The sequence below is a fragment of the Conger conger genome, chromosome 5 (genome assembly GCF_963514075.1).
Source record: "Conger conger chromosome 5, fConCon1.1, whole genome shotgun sequence".
Classification (NCBI taxonomy): Eukaryota; Metazoa; Chordata; class Actinopteri; order Anguilliformes; family Congridae; genus Conger; species Conger conger.
The window spans coordinates 57139703-57152830 of record NC_083764.1 but is presented as its reverse complement, the minus strand read 5'-3'; the positions used below and the strand labels follow the sequence as shown (position 1 = coordinate 57152830).

The window sequence follows — 13128 nt, the reverse complement described above, 5'->3', positions numbered from 1 at the left end:
AATATACCTTTTAGGGTCATTTGCATATTAGAAACTTAATTACATCAGTGAATGACTTCGCACCCTGACCAGGGATGAGAGGGTCAGATAATGGATGGATGGATGGATTCACTTCCATGTCCATGTTCAGTCCCGGGGTCCATTTTCAGCACAGGAATTATTTTAAAGTTTCAAAAGTTTCAAAGTTTCAGAACTCGGAGCCAAAAAACACAAAAATGAAAAATGATGTCTGTGTGTATCTGTGTTCTCATTACATATTAATAATTTTAAAACAGCCCGGCATATGATGGGAGTATTTTTGTATCATCAGAGAATAATTTCCATCTGAACCGTGTTCCTCATCTTCTGTTTTCCATTTCATATGGCAGACAGGCAGTCCCCAAAATAATAGTTGTGTTTGGTACATCTTGCCAAACACTTCCTCTTGGTTTACTTCTTGAATGTTTTCTGGCAAGCCCAAGCGAAGCCCAAGCTAGCCCTAACTCTCCTGAGTTAGGTGTCAAAAGTAAAAGCATCTGTCAGTGCTGTACGACAGGGATGAATAATGATCATCTGTGATCATCTGACAAGCTCACAGGCGTCCAAACAGTCCCTCAGTTTAACCCTGCTGTGATGGCTGACCTGCGACAGACACACACACACACACACACACACTCCCTGCCGTATTCGCCCACCCTGCCTCCAGAGCTGACCCAGAACGGCTTCGTAAACCCTTCGCGCCACACTGGGAGCGCTGCTAATGAGTTACAGCCCGGCCGGGTCTGTGGGGTCAGTGAATGTGTGTGAGCCACCGGCGTCCCGTGGGCCCCGGGGCCCCACACCGCTCCCACAGTGTGCATTTCATCCCCGCAGATCCAGTTCCAGGCTCTCGGCCAGCTCCAACGGCGAGGACCGCATCGACGCCGTAAAGGACCAGCTGAACCTCAAGGACATCCACAAGGTCGTGGCCCACCTGCAGTGAGTGCTGTGCCCAGCGGCGGGGGAAAGGCCTTCCCCTGCCGCTCCGTCTCACTCCTCACCCCGAGAACCAGGAAAACACTGTCCTGGTGCTCACGTTAGTCAAATGTTCTGCCGACACGTTCGTGGCTGTGAGCAGTTGGGGAAACTGAAGCTTTAGAGCAGGCCTGCACAACCCTGTTACTGGATGCTGGGAGATGATAGATGCTGCAAGGAATCAGGGATACTTGTGGTTTTTTTTCAGGATGTCATTTTGGCCGACAAATCCTGAATCGTAAGTCACCCGAAATCACTGAGGAAGCAACAGCTTGGAAACTGCGACCTTTTTGGATACTCTATGGCAGGGCTGGCCAACCCTCTTGCGGGAGATGTACCATCCTGTAGGTTTTCATTTCAAAACTAATTTGGCACACCTGATTCTGCTAATTAGCAGCTCAATGAGGTCTCTGGCTGTTCAGTGAGGTGTGCTTTTGTAGTGTTGGAGTGAGGACCGACAGGATGGCATACCTCCTAAAACACGGTTGGGCAGTCCTGCTCTGGCTGTTGAATGAGATGCATCCTGCATGATTTTGGTTGATTTACGACCAAAATGGCATCCTGAAAAAAAAAATCCCATTTCTTGATTTACAGCCTCTATTATGGACAAAGAGCTACAGTGAACATTTGAGTGGAATGCATTTTTAATAAGACGTTAATCCCACTTTAATTTGAATCGAATAGAATTGATCCAAGCTAATACGTCTGCCAGACTGCCAACTCTGGGACAAAATTGACTGTTTAAATAGTAACTATATTTCTATGGCAGTTATTGAGCTGCTTTCACTGTTGGAACACTTTATGAAGTATTTATTATACTTATTTGTGCAGTGTTCTGTTGTCAGAGTGGAGAACAATCAGGTGTGGAAGATTGGGACAGAGTTTGGGGCTTGACCAAGAAACAAAATGGCGGTTTCTTTCCTAGCTGGTGATTGAACAGTATAGTTTCCTGATACCCGGCAGAAGAAAAGGGCCGGTTTCACAGATTCAGATTAATCTTAAACTTCAATCTCCATTCAAAATTGACTAGGCTTATTATGTGTCTGTGTAACTGGCTGTGTTCATTGCTGCACTCATAATAAATGGATGACAAAAACTTGTTGCAGTAAAAGGTATTTGCTGAATGTCCTTTGTAGTGTAGGTTTCAGCATAGTAGAGTATATGGTTCTTGAGGTTAAGACCAGAGTCTCACATCCCCTACAGGGGGACAGAAATGAATTTTCAGGTGTTGGGAGGTTGAGAGCAGTGTTATGTAAGGGCTGTAATCTCACTGAAGACTCGGGGGCTCCAGATGAAGGATGTGGGATTTAACGGTCCTGTTCGGCGCCTCTCCTCTGCACATTCCGCGGAGATTAATCTCCCGAGCTCAGGGATCTCAACCTGCCAGCCGCCGAGGAAGTGTGTTTATAACAGAGCGGACGTGTCTCCTCGATTGTGCACGCGTGTCTGGAGGAGTGTGGTGGCTGGCTGCGGTGGAAGGGCTCCGGTGCATTGTGCCCACCTCCTGGTGGCTGCTTCAGTTGTGTTTCTGCCCCACAACCCCCTATCCCACGAGCCTATGCAATCCTACTCTCTGCTAACCACTAATCCCCTACCCACTTCTTTACTCTCTCTCGACCTCTACTGGCATACTCTCTCCTAACCTCTGCTGTCCTACTCTGTCCTAACCTCTAGTGCCCTATTCTCTCCTAACCTCTGCTGTCCTACTCTGTCCTAACCTCTAGTGCCCTATTCTCTCCTAACCTCTAATGTCCTACTCTCTCCTAACCTCTGTTGTCCTACTCTGTCCTAACCTCTAGTGCCCTATTCTCTCCTAACCTCTAATGTCCTACTCTCTCCTAACCTCTACTCCTGTGCTTTCTCCCAAGCTCTACTACCCGATTCTTCCCTATCCACTCCTCCACTACTCTCCTCTACCCTCCCCTACTCCTGCTCTCTCCTTACCTCTACCCCATCCTATCCTCACCCCCTATCCACTTCTCCCCTACTTTCTTCTAACTTCCGCACCCTCACATTCTCCTCACTCCTCCGTCCTCTGCCACGCTACCCTTCTCTTACCCCATACCTCACCCTCTCCTACCCTTCTGTTACCCCTGCCCCACCCTATCCTACCCCTGTGCTACCCCGTGCCCCTGTAGCAGGCGTGTGTACCTATCTACCCGGGGCCGGGGGTAGGAATGCAAACAGCCAGGCAGGGAGGGGAGGGCTTCTCCCTCTGAGCGCAGAACAAAAGTTGCTATTGTGAGAAAATGAAAAGCAGATCTTAGCCCTGGGCCTGCCGGATATGTAAAAGATTCCTTAGGCTAAAAAAAGGAGCAAGATGGCAGTGGAGACGGTTACATAACTGAGAAATAGGCCGGTCTTTATTAGCGCCCGTTCGCCCAGCGATGAAGTTTGGCTGGAATTACACCAGGAGCAGGGCTGTGTGGTGTCTGCTTGCTTTTTGGACTTGAAAGTACTATATCTCCGGCTAGTATAAAAGCAGTAGTCCACTAGCGTCAGCAAAAGGAAGTGGACACCACACTGCATCTGTTATGAGGATGCTGCATTGTAATTCCAGCGTTAGCCTGTGTGTTACGCACTCAGCATGCTCAAAGGCTAGCAGTGTGAAACTGTCTTAAGCTGGGTTTTTAGGTGATATTTTCTACTGCTGTTGGAAATCTGCTAGATAAACATATCCATAAAATATATGATTCATTACTTTACAGTCTCATGAGTGGTTGAATTATCTTAATTTACTTTAAGTACAGTAGTTTCAGACCCACACTGTCTGTTTCCATAATACAAGTAAGAGGTGGTAGAGCTCATTGTAAAAATATACCTTTTGTAATCCCTTTAATATCTGCATGGTTTGAATTGCCAAAAGAATCACTTAGTTAGCCAGCGCACATGCAGAGAAATGCATGTCATAATAAAAGTTCTAGTGAAAATAAACATAATACTGTGTACAATGTCCAAAACTGAGATTTGCTAATTCAATTTTCTATAATTTCTTCATTGACATATTTGATGCTACATACAATACTTTCTGTGTGGGCTACAGCATGGTGTATTTCTCTTCAATGGCAGGTCTGTCCTGACTGAAGATCTGGAAGCTATGATGACGGAAATTCAATTTCTGCAGGTAAGTGCTGGTTTGGCTTCAGGCTTTTCTGCACAGGGGGGTGGGGGGTTGGGGGGAAAGGTGCTGGCAGCTGGGAGCTGGGAGCTGAGCTGACACTTTCTCTGGACTTCTGTTTCAGAAACTTCTCACTGCCAAAAAACCTGTTTTGTATTTAGACTTACAATTTTTATTTCCATTACTTCAGAGAAAAAAAAAAGATCTTAAGTGTTATTACTGGACTGAAATGCTTGTTAAGAGTCATTTTTTGCAGTGTTCTCTCGGCTAACTCCTTTTGGCCGAGATACACACATCAGTGCTCCCACTCCTGACTCCGTTATGTCTGCTGTTTGAAAGAGGAAAGGTTGCGCCGAACAGGAGTTGAACTTGACCCGGGGGTGAAAGGTTAACTCCACTCCAGCGTCTCTGACACCGCGGCGTCTGTTTCTGGAATATTCCGTGTGCGAGTGGGCACCGAGCCCCGGGGCGTGATGAATCACCCAGACCGTGAAGGAGATGGCTGGAGAGACATCTGAGCCTTCTGGGGAGAGATCTGGGCCCTTCTCCCCTTCAAAGGCCATGGGGCGGCCAGCTCTCAGAACCAGTATCCCCGTGCTATAACTCCTCACCCTCTCCAGTTACTGGCAGACCACTGTGGCCCATTCCGGACGTCTGTTGTCCACATGCCGTCTGTGCCCGGTCTGGGTTTGTGTTGGTGAGGTGTTCACCTGCCGCGACCCCTACGCTCTTTCGGCAGACCGCGTAAGTTGATTCGTCAAGAGGAATTTAGCACTGCTTGAGAGGAACATGGTATTTGAAGAAGCACCCAAGATGCCGGTGTTTGTTGGACGGCTTGGTTTGTTCCATACCTTCATTTCAGAGTTAGGAATGTTCTCGTCTGTGTCTGACGTGCCAGTTTGGGTTTGACTACTCAAACGGCCTGTTGCTTAGTGCCGAAGGTAAATGACCTGGACATTCGGTGGTTCAAGCCCTGGTGTAGCCTCAATAAGATTCATGCAGCTGTTGGCCCCTTCAGTAAGGCCCTTAACCCCACATTTCTCCAGGGGGGATTCCAACTGTCGTTTTGAATAAGAGCATCCACTAAATAACTAATATTATTATTATTTATCATGTGGACTCATGGCTGGGGTGGAACAGAGGCCTGCCCAAATCCTCCGTGGCGACTGTCTTGCGGCTTGCCGAAAACGTGCTTCCCACGTGCTCTCCGGACGAACGCCCCGGAAGCCCAGCCGCTGCCTGGGTCACAGGGACACGTGTACGCGTGCGTGCGCAGACAGGACCGCACGGCTCCCCTGGCTGCGTCTGACCTGGCTAGCGGTGTCCAGCGCCGAGGCCAGATGTGCCGTGCCGAAGATTGATCTCTCCTCCGATGAGCGGGGACACCTCCAGGATCCCGCCGCGCGATCTGACCGGCCGGTCACTCGGCCCACAGCTGCTGCCCGAGTGAACCCCAGAACACAGACACGGCCCCGCGCCGCCCTGCTGATGCAGGACCGCTCTCCTTCTGCTTCTCTCTCTCTCGCTCTCTCCCACTCTCTCTTTTTCTCTGACAGACACACACACACACAGACGCACACACACACTCTCACACACACTCTGTCACTCATCTGCTCACACACACACACGTACACTCTCACACTATCACACATGCACGCACACACACACACACACATACACTCTCACACTCTATCACACATGCACGCACACACACACACACACACATGCATACACACACACACACACACACTCTGTCACTCATCTGCTCACACACATACACTCTCACTCTCACACTATCACACACACACACACACACACATACTTTCACTCATCTGCACACACACACACACACTCTCACTCATCCGCACTCACACACACACACACACACTCTTTCACTCATCTGCACACACACCCACACACACACACACTCAGTCTTTCACACAGACTCACACACACGCAAAACCACACTGATTATCTCTACCCTGCTGTTTTGGGTGAGGGTGAGAGGAAGGCAGAATCGTTCCTTTATTTAGCTCAAGTTGCCCACTCCGTGTTTTGCGACTAAGAGATTTCGATCTTTATGACATCATGTCTAGAAATTATTCATGAAGGGCTTTTTGATATGCTGCTTTATTAGTGGAGACTCATCTCGCCAATGCGTGGACAACGACGGTTTTAGAAATCGCGCCAGCGAGTGTCTGCACAAGCATTCCTTCACACGCTTATTTTGCGAGGAATGTTCCAGCGTGTTCGGTGTGAAGGGTCGTAACCGGTAGCTGTTTGGACAGAAATCGGGGGCGTCCTCTTGCCAGCGAGTGTGGTGTTGTTCTTATGAACTAGGCAGGTGTGTGGCAATTAAAAGCATCGGTTTCACTGTCCTGCTTCCCGGGCTGGAAAGAGTGAGGATTTCATTAGTCTTCGGGGCGACGTGTTTGCGGAGCCAGGAAAACGCGGCTCTGTCTCCGCCCAATCACGCCGTTTTAAAGAGGAAACTCTTTCGGCAGCCGGGCTAATGGACTAATGAGAAAATGACTCCTGTATCTCAGGACTGGAGCAGAGGGGCTGTGCGGGTCTGACTAATACAGAGGCACACGCAGACGTAAACACACATCGACAGTGCAGAGCGTGTGACGGAGAGAGAGCTGAACGCAGACGGCGCTGCACGCCATGACCGATGCCTTCTGTCCCCACCGTGGCCGATGAATAATGAGCGGTTTGTTTCCAGAGCGACAGCGTTTTTGTAATAAGAGGTCTTGATTTAGCGACGGCCTCCCGCCTCCTCTTGGCGGTTTGGGTTTTGACGCTCTGTCAGCGTTGCAGGGTTTTCCCTCTTCCCCCGGCGGGCCTGGAAACCGCCAGACCTCAGCCCGCACGGCTAAAATTAAAAGTCTCCGCCGTAACCAGATATCTCTCCTTTCATATGTCTGTTTTTCTTTACCGAAGACCAACTGACCTCAGCACTCAATTGCGCGCACACACACACACACACATACATACATGCACACATGTGCACACACACATACAATTACACAGACACACAGATAGAGACACATGCACGCACACACACACACACACACATGCATACACACACATAATCACACACACACACACACACACACGTACTTGCACACATGTGCACACACATATGCTTACACACACAGAGATAGAGACACATGCACACACACACACACACACACTTACAGACACAGGCAAGCAGAGGCACAAGCATGCTCATATATCCACACACAGACGCACACACATACATACTCGCACGCACACAGGTACATGCACACACACTCAGACACACACGTACATACACAGGTACAGACACACACACACACACACGAGGCCTGTCTGCTGATAACAGGCAGACAGGCCTCATAAAGCTCAGTTGTTTGAGGATATATGAAATAATGGGATTGGGTATGGGATTGTATTACTGAGGCTATAAAGGTCTGCAGTGGACTGGGTGCCAGCACTAGAGTGGCAGGAGCTAGGGAGTTGCGGTTAGCTGAGAAATCTGTACCAAACGGACTCCAGGTCTGTTTGCCAACGGCATGCTGCTGTTACTCTCTTCAACACGCTGGGTGTGTGAGTGCTTTTACAGTGTCTGAGACGGAGCACGTGTAATGTGGAAAAGCGGTCACAGTCCAAGGCCGCGGACATATTTCTGCTTCGGCTTTCAAGCGCTGCGCCTTGTGACTGATCGTTTTCCTGTTCATTCGTTCCGTTCCAGAAGCACGCCAACTCCTTTCTTCTTTGCCTCCTCCTGCGTTTCCTTCCAGTCACTTCTTTCAGCAGTCAGTCCTGTGTCAGCTGATCAGCACTAATACTTCAGACCGCTGGCCTTACAATATCAGTGCTGAACAAGTACGTTTCGGTTACTGGTTTGTTCTCATTCAATGCAAAGTAACTATAGCTGACAGCTTGTTTTGGCACACTGCTGACAAAGAAGATCTCTTCAGTACCACATTGAAGCGAACTTTGAAACTATTTAATCCATCAATGTACAAAAAATGATCACGTCTCATCTATTTCGTCGTTGCATTGTGTGGCCAGCAGAAATATGGATTGGGGGGGAGGGGTTCAGTCCAGCACCAGAGTGTCATTCGACTGAAATCGTTCATTGTCGCCTGGACGTTGTGTTAGCAAAAAAGTATAAACGCACTCCAGTCGCCTGGAGTAAAAGCCAAACGTTTCTGTGACCAGTGACATCCGTTGAACGTCGTGGGTCGCTGCGATGTTCCGTGGCTGAACTATAAAGTGGCCTTCCTGCTGAAGTGTTTGTGGTGTGTGTTGTGTTTCAGGAGTGTGTGGAGGAGAAGCACCAGGCCCACTGTCAGAGCCTGACCCAGGATCCCACTGTGTCAGGTGAGCTGTGTGGCTTTCACCCCGTGGAACCTGGCCATACCCACTGCTTCCTGTTGGCTTGTTTCACTCACGGGCCTTTTTCAGCCATACCACCCTGCCTCTGACATGCTAATGCTACGCTTGGCTAACCCGCGCCCTGCCAGTGCAAGTCAGTGGGTTAGATGCTGAGCCTCCATGTCCAACCAGGGGGGTATTTCACCAAGCAGGATTAACTGGATAACTGTGCTGAATAAAACCTGGAACGGCTCTTTGTACTTCTGTTCCAGGATTGGGATGGGATTCCTGGGTTTTACTCGGTGCAGTCATCCAGATATCTCCGTAATCCTTCTTGAAATACTCTGCCGAACTGGCTAGCAAACACAGGAACTGACTGATAAATAGGGAAGTGCCTCTCATTAACATTGACTGGTTTCACAGACCCTCTCCAGAATAAATCGTGGGAGGAATTTGTTGAATAGTTGCAGAAGAGACGTAAGTGGAAATCTTCTGTGTTTATGCACAAAAAGCCATGAGTTTGTTCTGAAAGAATGTGAGGCATGCCTTTACCCCTAGTAATGCCCATTTAAGTCAGCAAAGCGGGACTTCATCAAACAGGTTTGAACTGCTGATGCCTGGAAGTGTGGAACGAGTATATAAAAAATTATAAACAGCCTTTTACTACCATCTAGTGGCTAGATATGGAATAAACATAATATTTTTAGCAGTTTTTTTTACTGTTTCCAGCCTTGAGGCGAGATGGAGCCATCCAACAGTTACTAACATCACAGCTTCTGATGGAACCTCAGTATCACTCGTACCCCCAATACTAATCACAAGCCCAGCTTTTAACTGCGTTATTTCCTATTAGCATGTAGCATACCTTAGCGACATTAGCTCAGGCGGTAAGAGCAGTCGTCTGGCAGTCGGAGGGTTGCCGGTTCGATTCCCGCCCTGGGTGTGTCGGAGTGTCCCTGAGCAAGACACCTAAGCCCTGAATGCTCCTGACGAGCTGGTCGGGGCCTTGCATGGCAGTCAGTCGCCGTTGGTGTGCGAGTGTGTGTATGAATGGGTGAACGAGAAGCATCAATTGTACAGCGTTTTAGATAAAGGCGCTATATAAATGCCAATCATTTACCATTTACCATTTTCAGGTTAAATTTAAATCTGTTTAAAATAAATCTGTACAGACATTAGGAACTATTTCTCCACAAAGAGCAACAGTCATGCAGTAGAGGCAGAAACTCTGGGGGGTTTTCAAGACCAGGCTTGATACGGTGCTAGATAAAATCTAGTTTGGAGTAAATGGTAAACTAGATACCCTTTAGTGGTAGGAAAGCACTGAGCATTGTTGGGCTGAGCGGCCTGTTCTCATCATAATGTTATTCATGTTATGTTAATAATGGAATAGAGGAATAGACGTGCATACATCTAGTGATCTTCATTCCTAGTCCTGTAGAGATGCAGGGTGTGCTGTGTTTTTGTTATTACTCAGCACTTAATCGATCAATTAAAGCAGTTAATTACACAGCTAACTCACCTCACCTGCTTCCTTGGATGTGAATTGGTTGCTGCAGCTCTCCAGGTCCACTGGACCACTGCTGTATACTGTATGTAGAAATATAACTGTACGTTATATAGTTATAATGGATTTTTGGACGGTAATGTGTGTCACCGTCCCAGCGGTGGCTCGTCTGCGGTAGCCCTGAGCGTAGGCCTGGGCCTGTGATTGCTCAATGGCTCCGTTAAAATCCAGCTGTGTGAGCGCGTTCTGAACCGGGCTGCGGAAGAGGGGAAGGTCACCCCCGCGTAAGGGCATCTGCGCGGGAGGCCGTTGCGTAACCGCGGCGACGAACGCCGCGCGCGGCCAGCTGACGAGCCAGTGGAGTGATTAATTCGCGCTGCGGATGTGCAGAAGGGCCGTGGGTCCTGATGAAGCCGCCGTTTTCAGGGTTATCTAAACCCAACGCTGTGCACGTTGCCACGCTCTGAGACCCTTCCTCTTTGTCCGTCAAAATCCGAAGCCAGGGTGAGGTCATGGCGTGATGACCCTGTTGTCAGGGTGTTAAGTGAGAACACTTTCATGTACCCTTGGAGATAGAGTGTCCTCCATAGCATTTGGGACAAAGACATACAGTATTTGTTTTTGATTTGGATTTTAAATTTTGAGCAGTCGTTGCATGCAAAGGATATGCAAGAAAGTACTAAAAATTACTACTTTCTTTTACATAACATTCCTGTGTCCCAAACATTATGGTGTCCTGAAATGGGGCTCTATGTTTAAGAAATGCTGTAATTTCTACACGGTGAAACCAAAATGTAAGAGTAATAGTACCGAAACTAGAAAGAAGTGTCTTTGTCCCACACTTTATTGAGGGCACCTTATGTGCTCAACAGCAAGAGCTGTGAAGGCCTAATAGCTGAGTCAGCCTGTTTTGAAAAGGAGCAAAAGGTTCCTTTTCCCAAAAACCAATAAATCATGATGTCCACTGGACGCATGAGGCCATTGTTGTTCTGCCTTTTCACCTGCCAGTCTCCAGCCACGGCACCCCATCCTGGCAGCGTCCTGTCGATTCCGGCCCCCTGCAAACATCAAAGAGTGCGGCTCCGTGCTGGCCAACTGTCATTTGGCCCTTATTGCCGTTACATTAGAGGGCTGTCAGGCAGCCAGGACGGTAATCTGCAGGAGAAATCTCCACTGTGCAGGTAACTGCTAAGAAAGGCAAGAGGGTGTTGTTGCTCCTAGTGAATTAACCCACGAGGACCTGAGACCGCGGTTAACTTTAAATGAGGGTCAGGCCCTGTATCTTGCGTACTGGTTGGCGAGCGAGTTGACTGTTCCTCTGTGCCTGTCGGCAGAGCTGAAAGAGGAGAGGAAGCTGATTCAGAAGGACCTGAAGCTGGAGGAGGCCGCGTGTCGTCCTTGGCCTGCCCGCGGGGGGTCCGCAGATTACGGCCTCCAGGGGGGACACAGGTGGGCTCCTCTACACTAACGTTCAATGGCACTCAGGATAACTGTCATTAACCAAACTGCTGTTTCCTTTGCTTTACTCCGACGGTGGAACGATGCACTTGTAGCACGCTAACGTTAGCCACAGAATGCTAATCCTTCCGAAGTTGATTCTCCGTGTGAGAGCAAAGCTCTCCAGCGAGAGCCGTGTAACCGGATTCACGTGTCGTAATTTAATGTTTGGTATGTTTGTCAGACTGAAATGTGATACCGGATTAGCATGTATTTAGCTTTGAAGGAGAGGTAGCACTGGATAAAGGTGAATAAAGCTTACTGTGTTGTTCTTTAGGTCGGCCGGACAACTGTGTGACTCTTCAGCCAGTGCTGGGCAGTCGCCTTCACCGATCTTTTCCAAAGCCAAGCCTCCACTCGCTCGACCACCCCGACTTCCGGTTGAGCCATCTCTCCGTGCAACCACACGCCCGCCCGCCCGTGTCCTCGACAGCTCACGCCACACCCAGGAGTCCTCCTATCGCCGTGGCGACGAGCTGCAGCGGTGCGGCGGCGCCAGGGAGCAGGGCTCCGTACCGGAGGAACGCCCGCCGCATCCCGCTAACTCGGCCGGCTCTCACCCGGACCGCAGCCCGGGCCCTGACCCCAGAGGCAGCGGCCCCACTGTCGGCTCCCACGCGCAGGAGGAGCGGGAGCCCAATTCCAGCCCCGGCCTGTCGAGATACAGCCCCTCCGGGAGCCATTTTCCCACCGGCGTCCTGCACCCCCGCCCCCCTGCGCAGAGACAGACCCGCGGTGATGACACGGCCACCCTGTCGCCCGTCGGCGTGCTCGTACCGGCTCCGCCCGCGATGCAGAAACCGGCCACCAGAGGGCAGTCTGTCACCAGACGCCTCCGCCTGCCGCAAGGTGGCCTGGTCAGCCCCACCTGAGCACAGGCTGTGGAGGCGGGCGAGAGACTGCATGAAACACCAAAGGGGTGGAGCTTACGTGGCAGCACTGACATTCTGACCAATCAAAAGGCATTACCCTGCAGCACACACTGACTGACAGCAGCGAGACACCAATAGGCTGCTCTAGCCTCATTCTCCTACCTTCACAGGATTCCTTTGTTCAGTTTCACGTTATCCTTATGCTGTACCTTTACTGCAGGCTTATGGCGAGGCTGACTTCCCAAAGCACTCATAAGGGATGCTGGGATTTGTAGTTCTGGATGACAAGGAGCCAGAGGGATGCTCATGTGTCACATCATTGACAGCTGGGCAGTGTGTGAGTTTATACAGTCAACCTGAAAAGCAATATGTCTAAAACTGTCTTGTGGCGTGTGAAGTTTTAAAAACCGATTAAAAATCTCTGCTTTCTGCTTCCTGTAATTTCACAACCCTTTGTAACGAATATTACACACAATTTGGGCAATTAACATGCAGTTCAGATTACCACCTTTATCATAAGCGGGTAATTTCTCTGACATATGAAATGGAAATCGACCTTGATTCCTCAAGGTTACCCTACATGACCATAAAGGTTTTGCATTTTATGGCTTTTCCAGATTTCCTTGTGCTCCTAATGCTGTCATGTGCCATGAATTTCAAAGTGGCTTGTGAGTGCAGTATATTCACATGTTTTATGTAGGTCTCACGATTTTTTAATACCTCAGTTCAGTTATTAAAGTGTGTCATAGTCTATGTTCTTGGGCATGGTGCTATGA

General features: G+C 49.2%; 1 protein-coding gene across 1 annotated transcript in view; it reads left to right on the top strand.

Moving 5' to 3' along the window:
• The window catches only part of ccdc24 (coiled-coil domain containing 24), a 25544-nt gene extending 12761 nt beyond the window's left edge, over positions 1 to 12783 (top strand). Inside the window, exons 5-9 of the mRNA XM_061242731.1 lie at positions 853 to 957; positions 4063 to 4117; positions 8419 to 8482; positions 11318 to 11432; positions 11758 to 12783. Of these exons, the coding sequence (XP_061098715.1) occupies positions 853 to 957; positions 4063 to 4117; positions 8419 to 8482; positions 11318 to 11432; positions 11758 to 12352 (934 nt within the window). The 3' untranslated portion in view covers positions 12353 to 12783. The remainder of the gene's footprint in view (positions 1 to 852; positions 958 to 4062; positions 4118 to 8418; positions 8483 to 11317; positions 11433 to 11757) is intronic.
• The last annotated feature ends 345 nt before the right edge of the window (positions 12784 to 13128 follow it).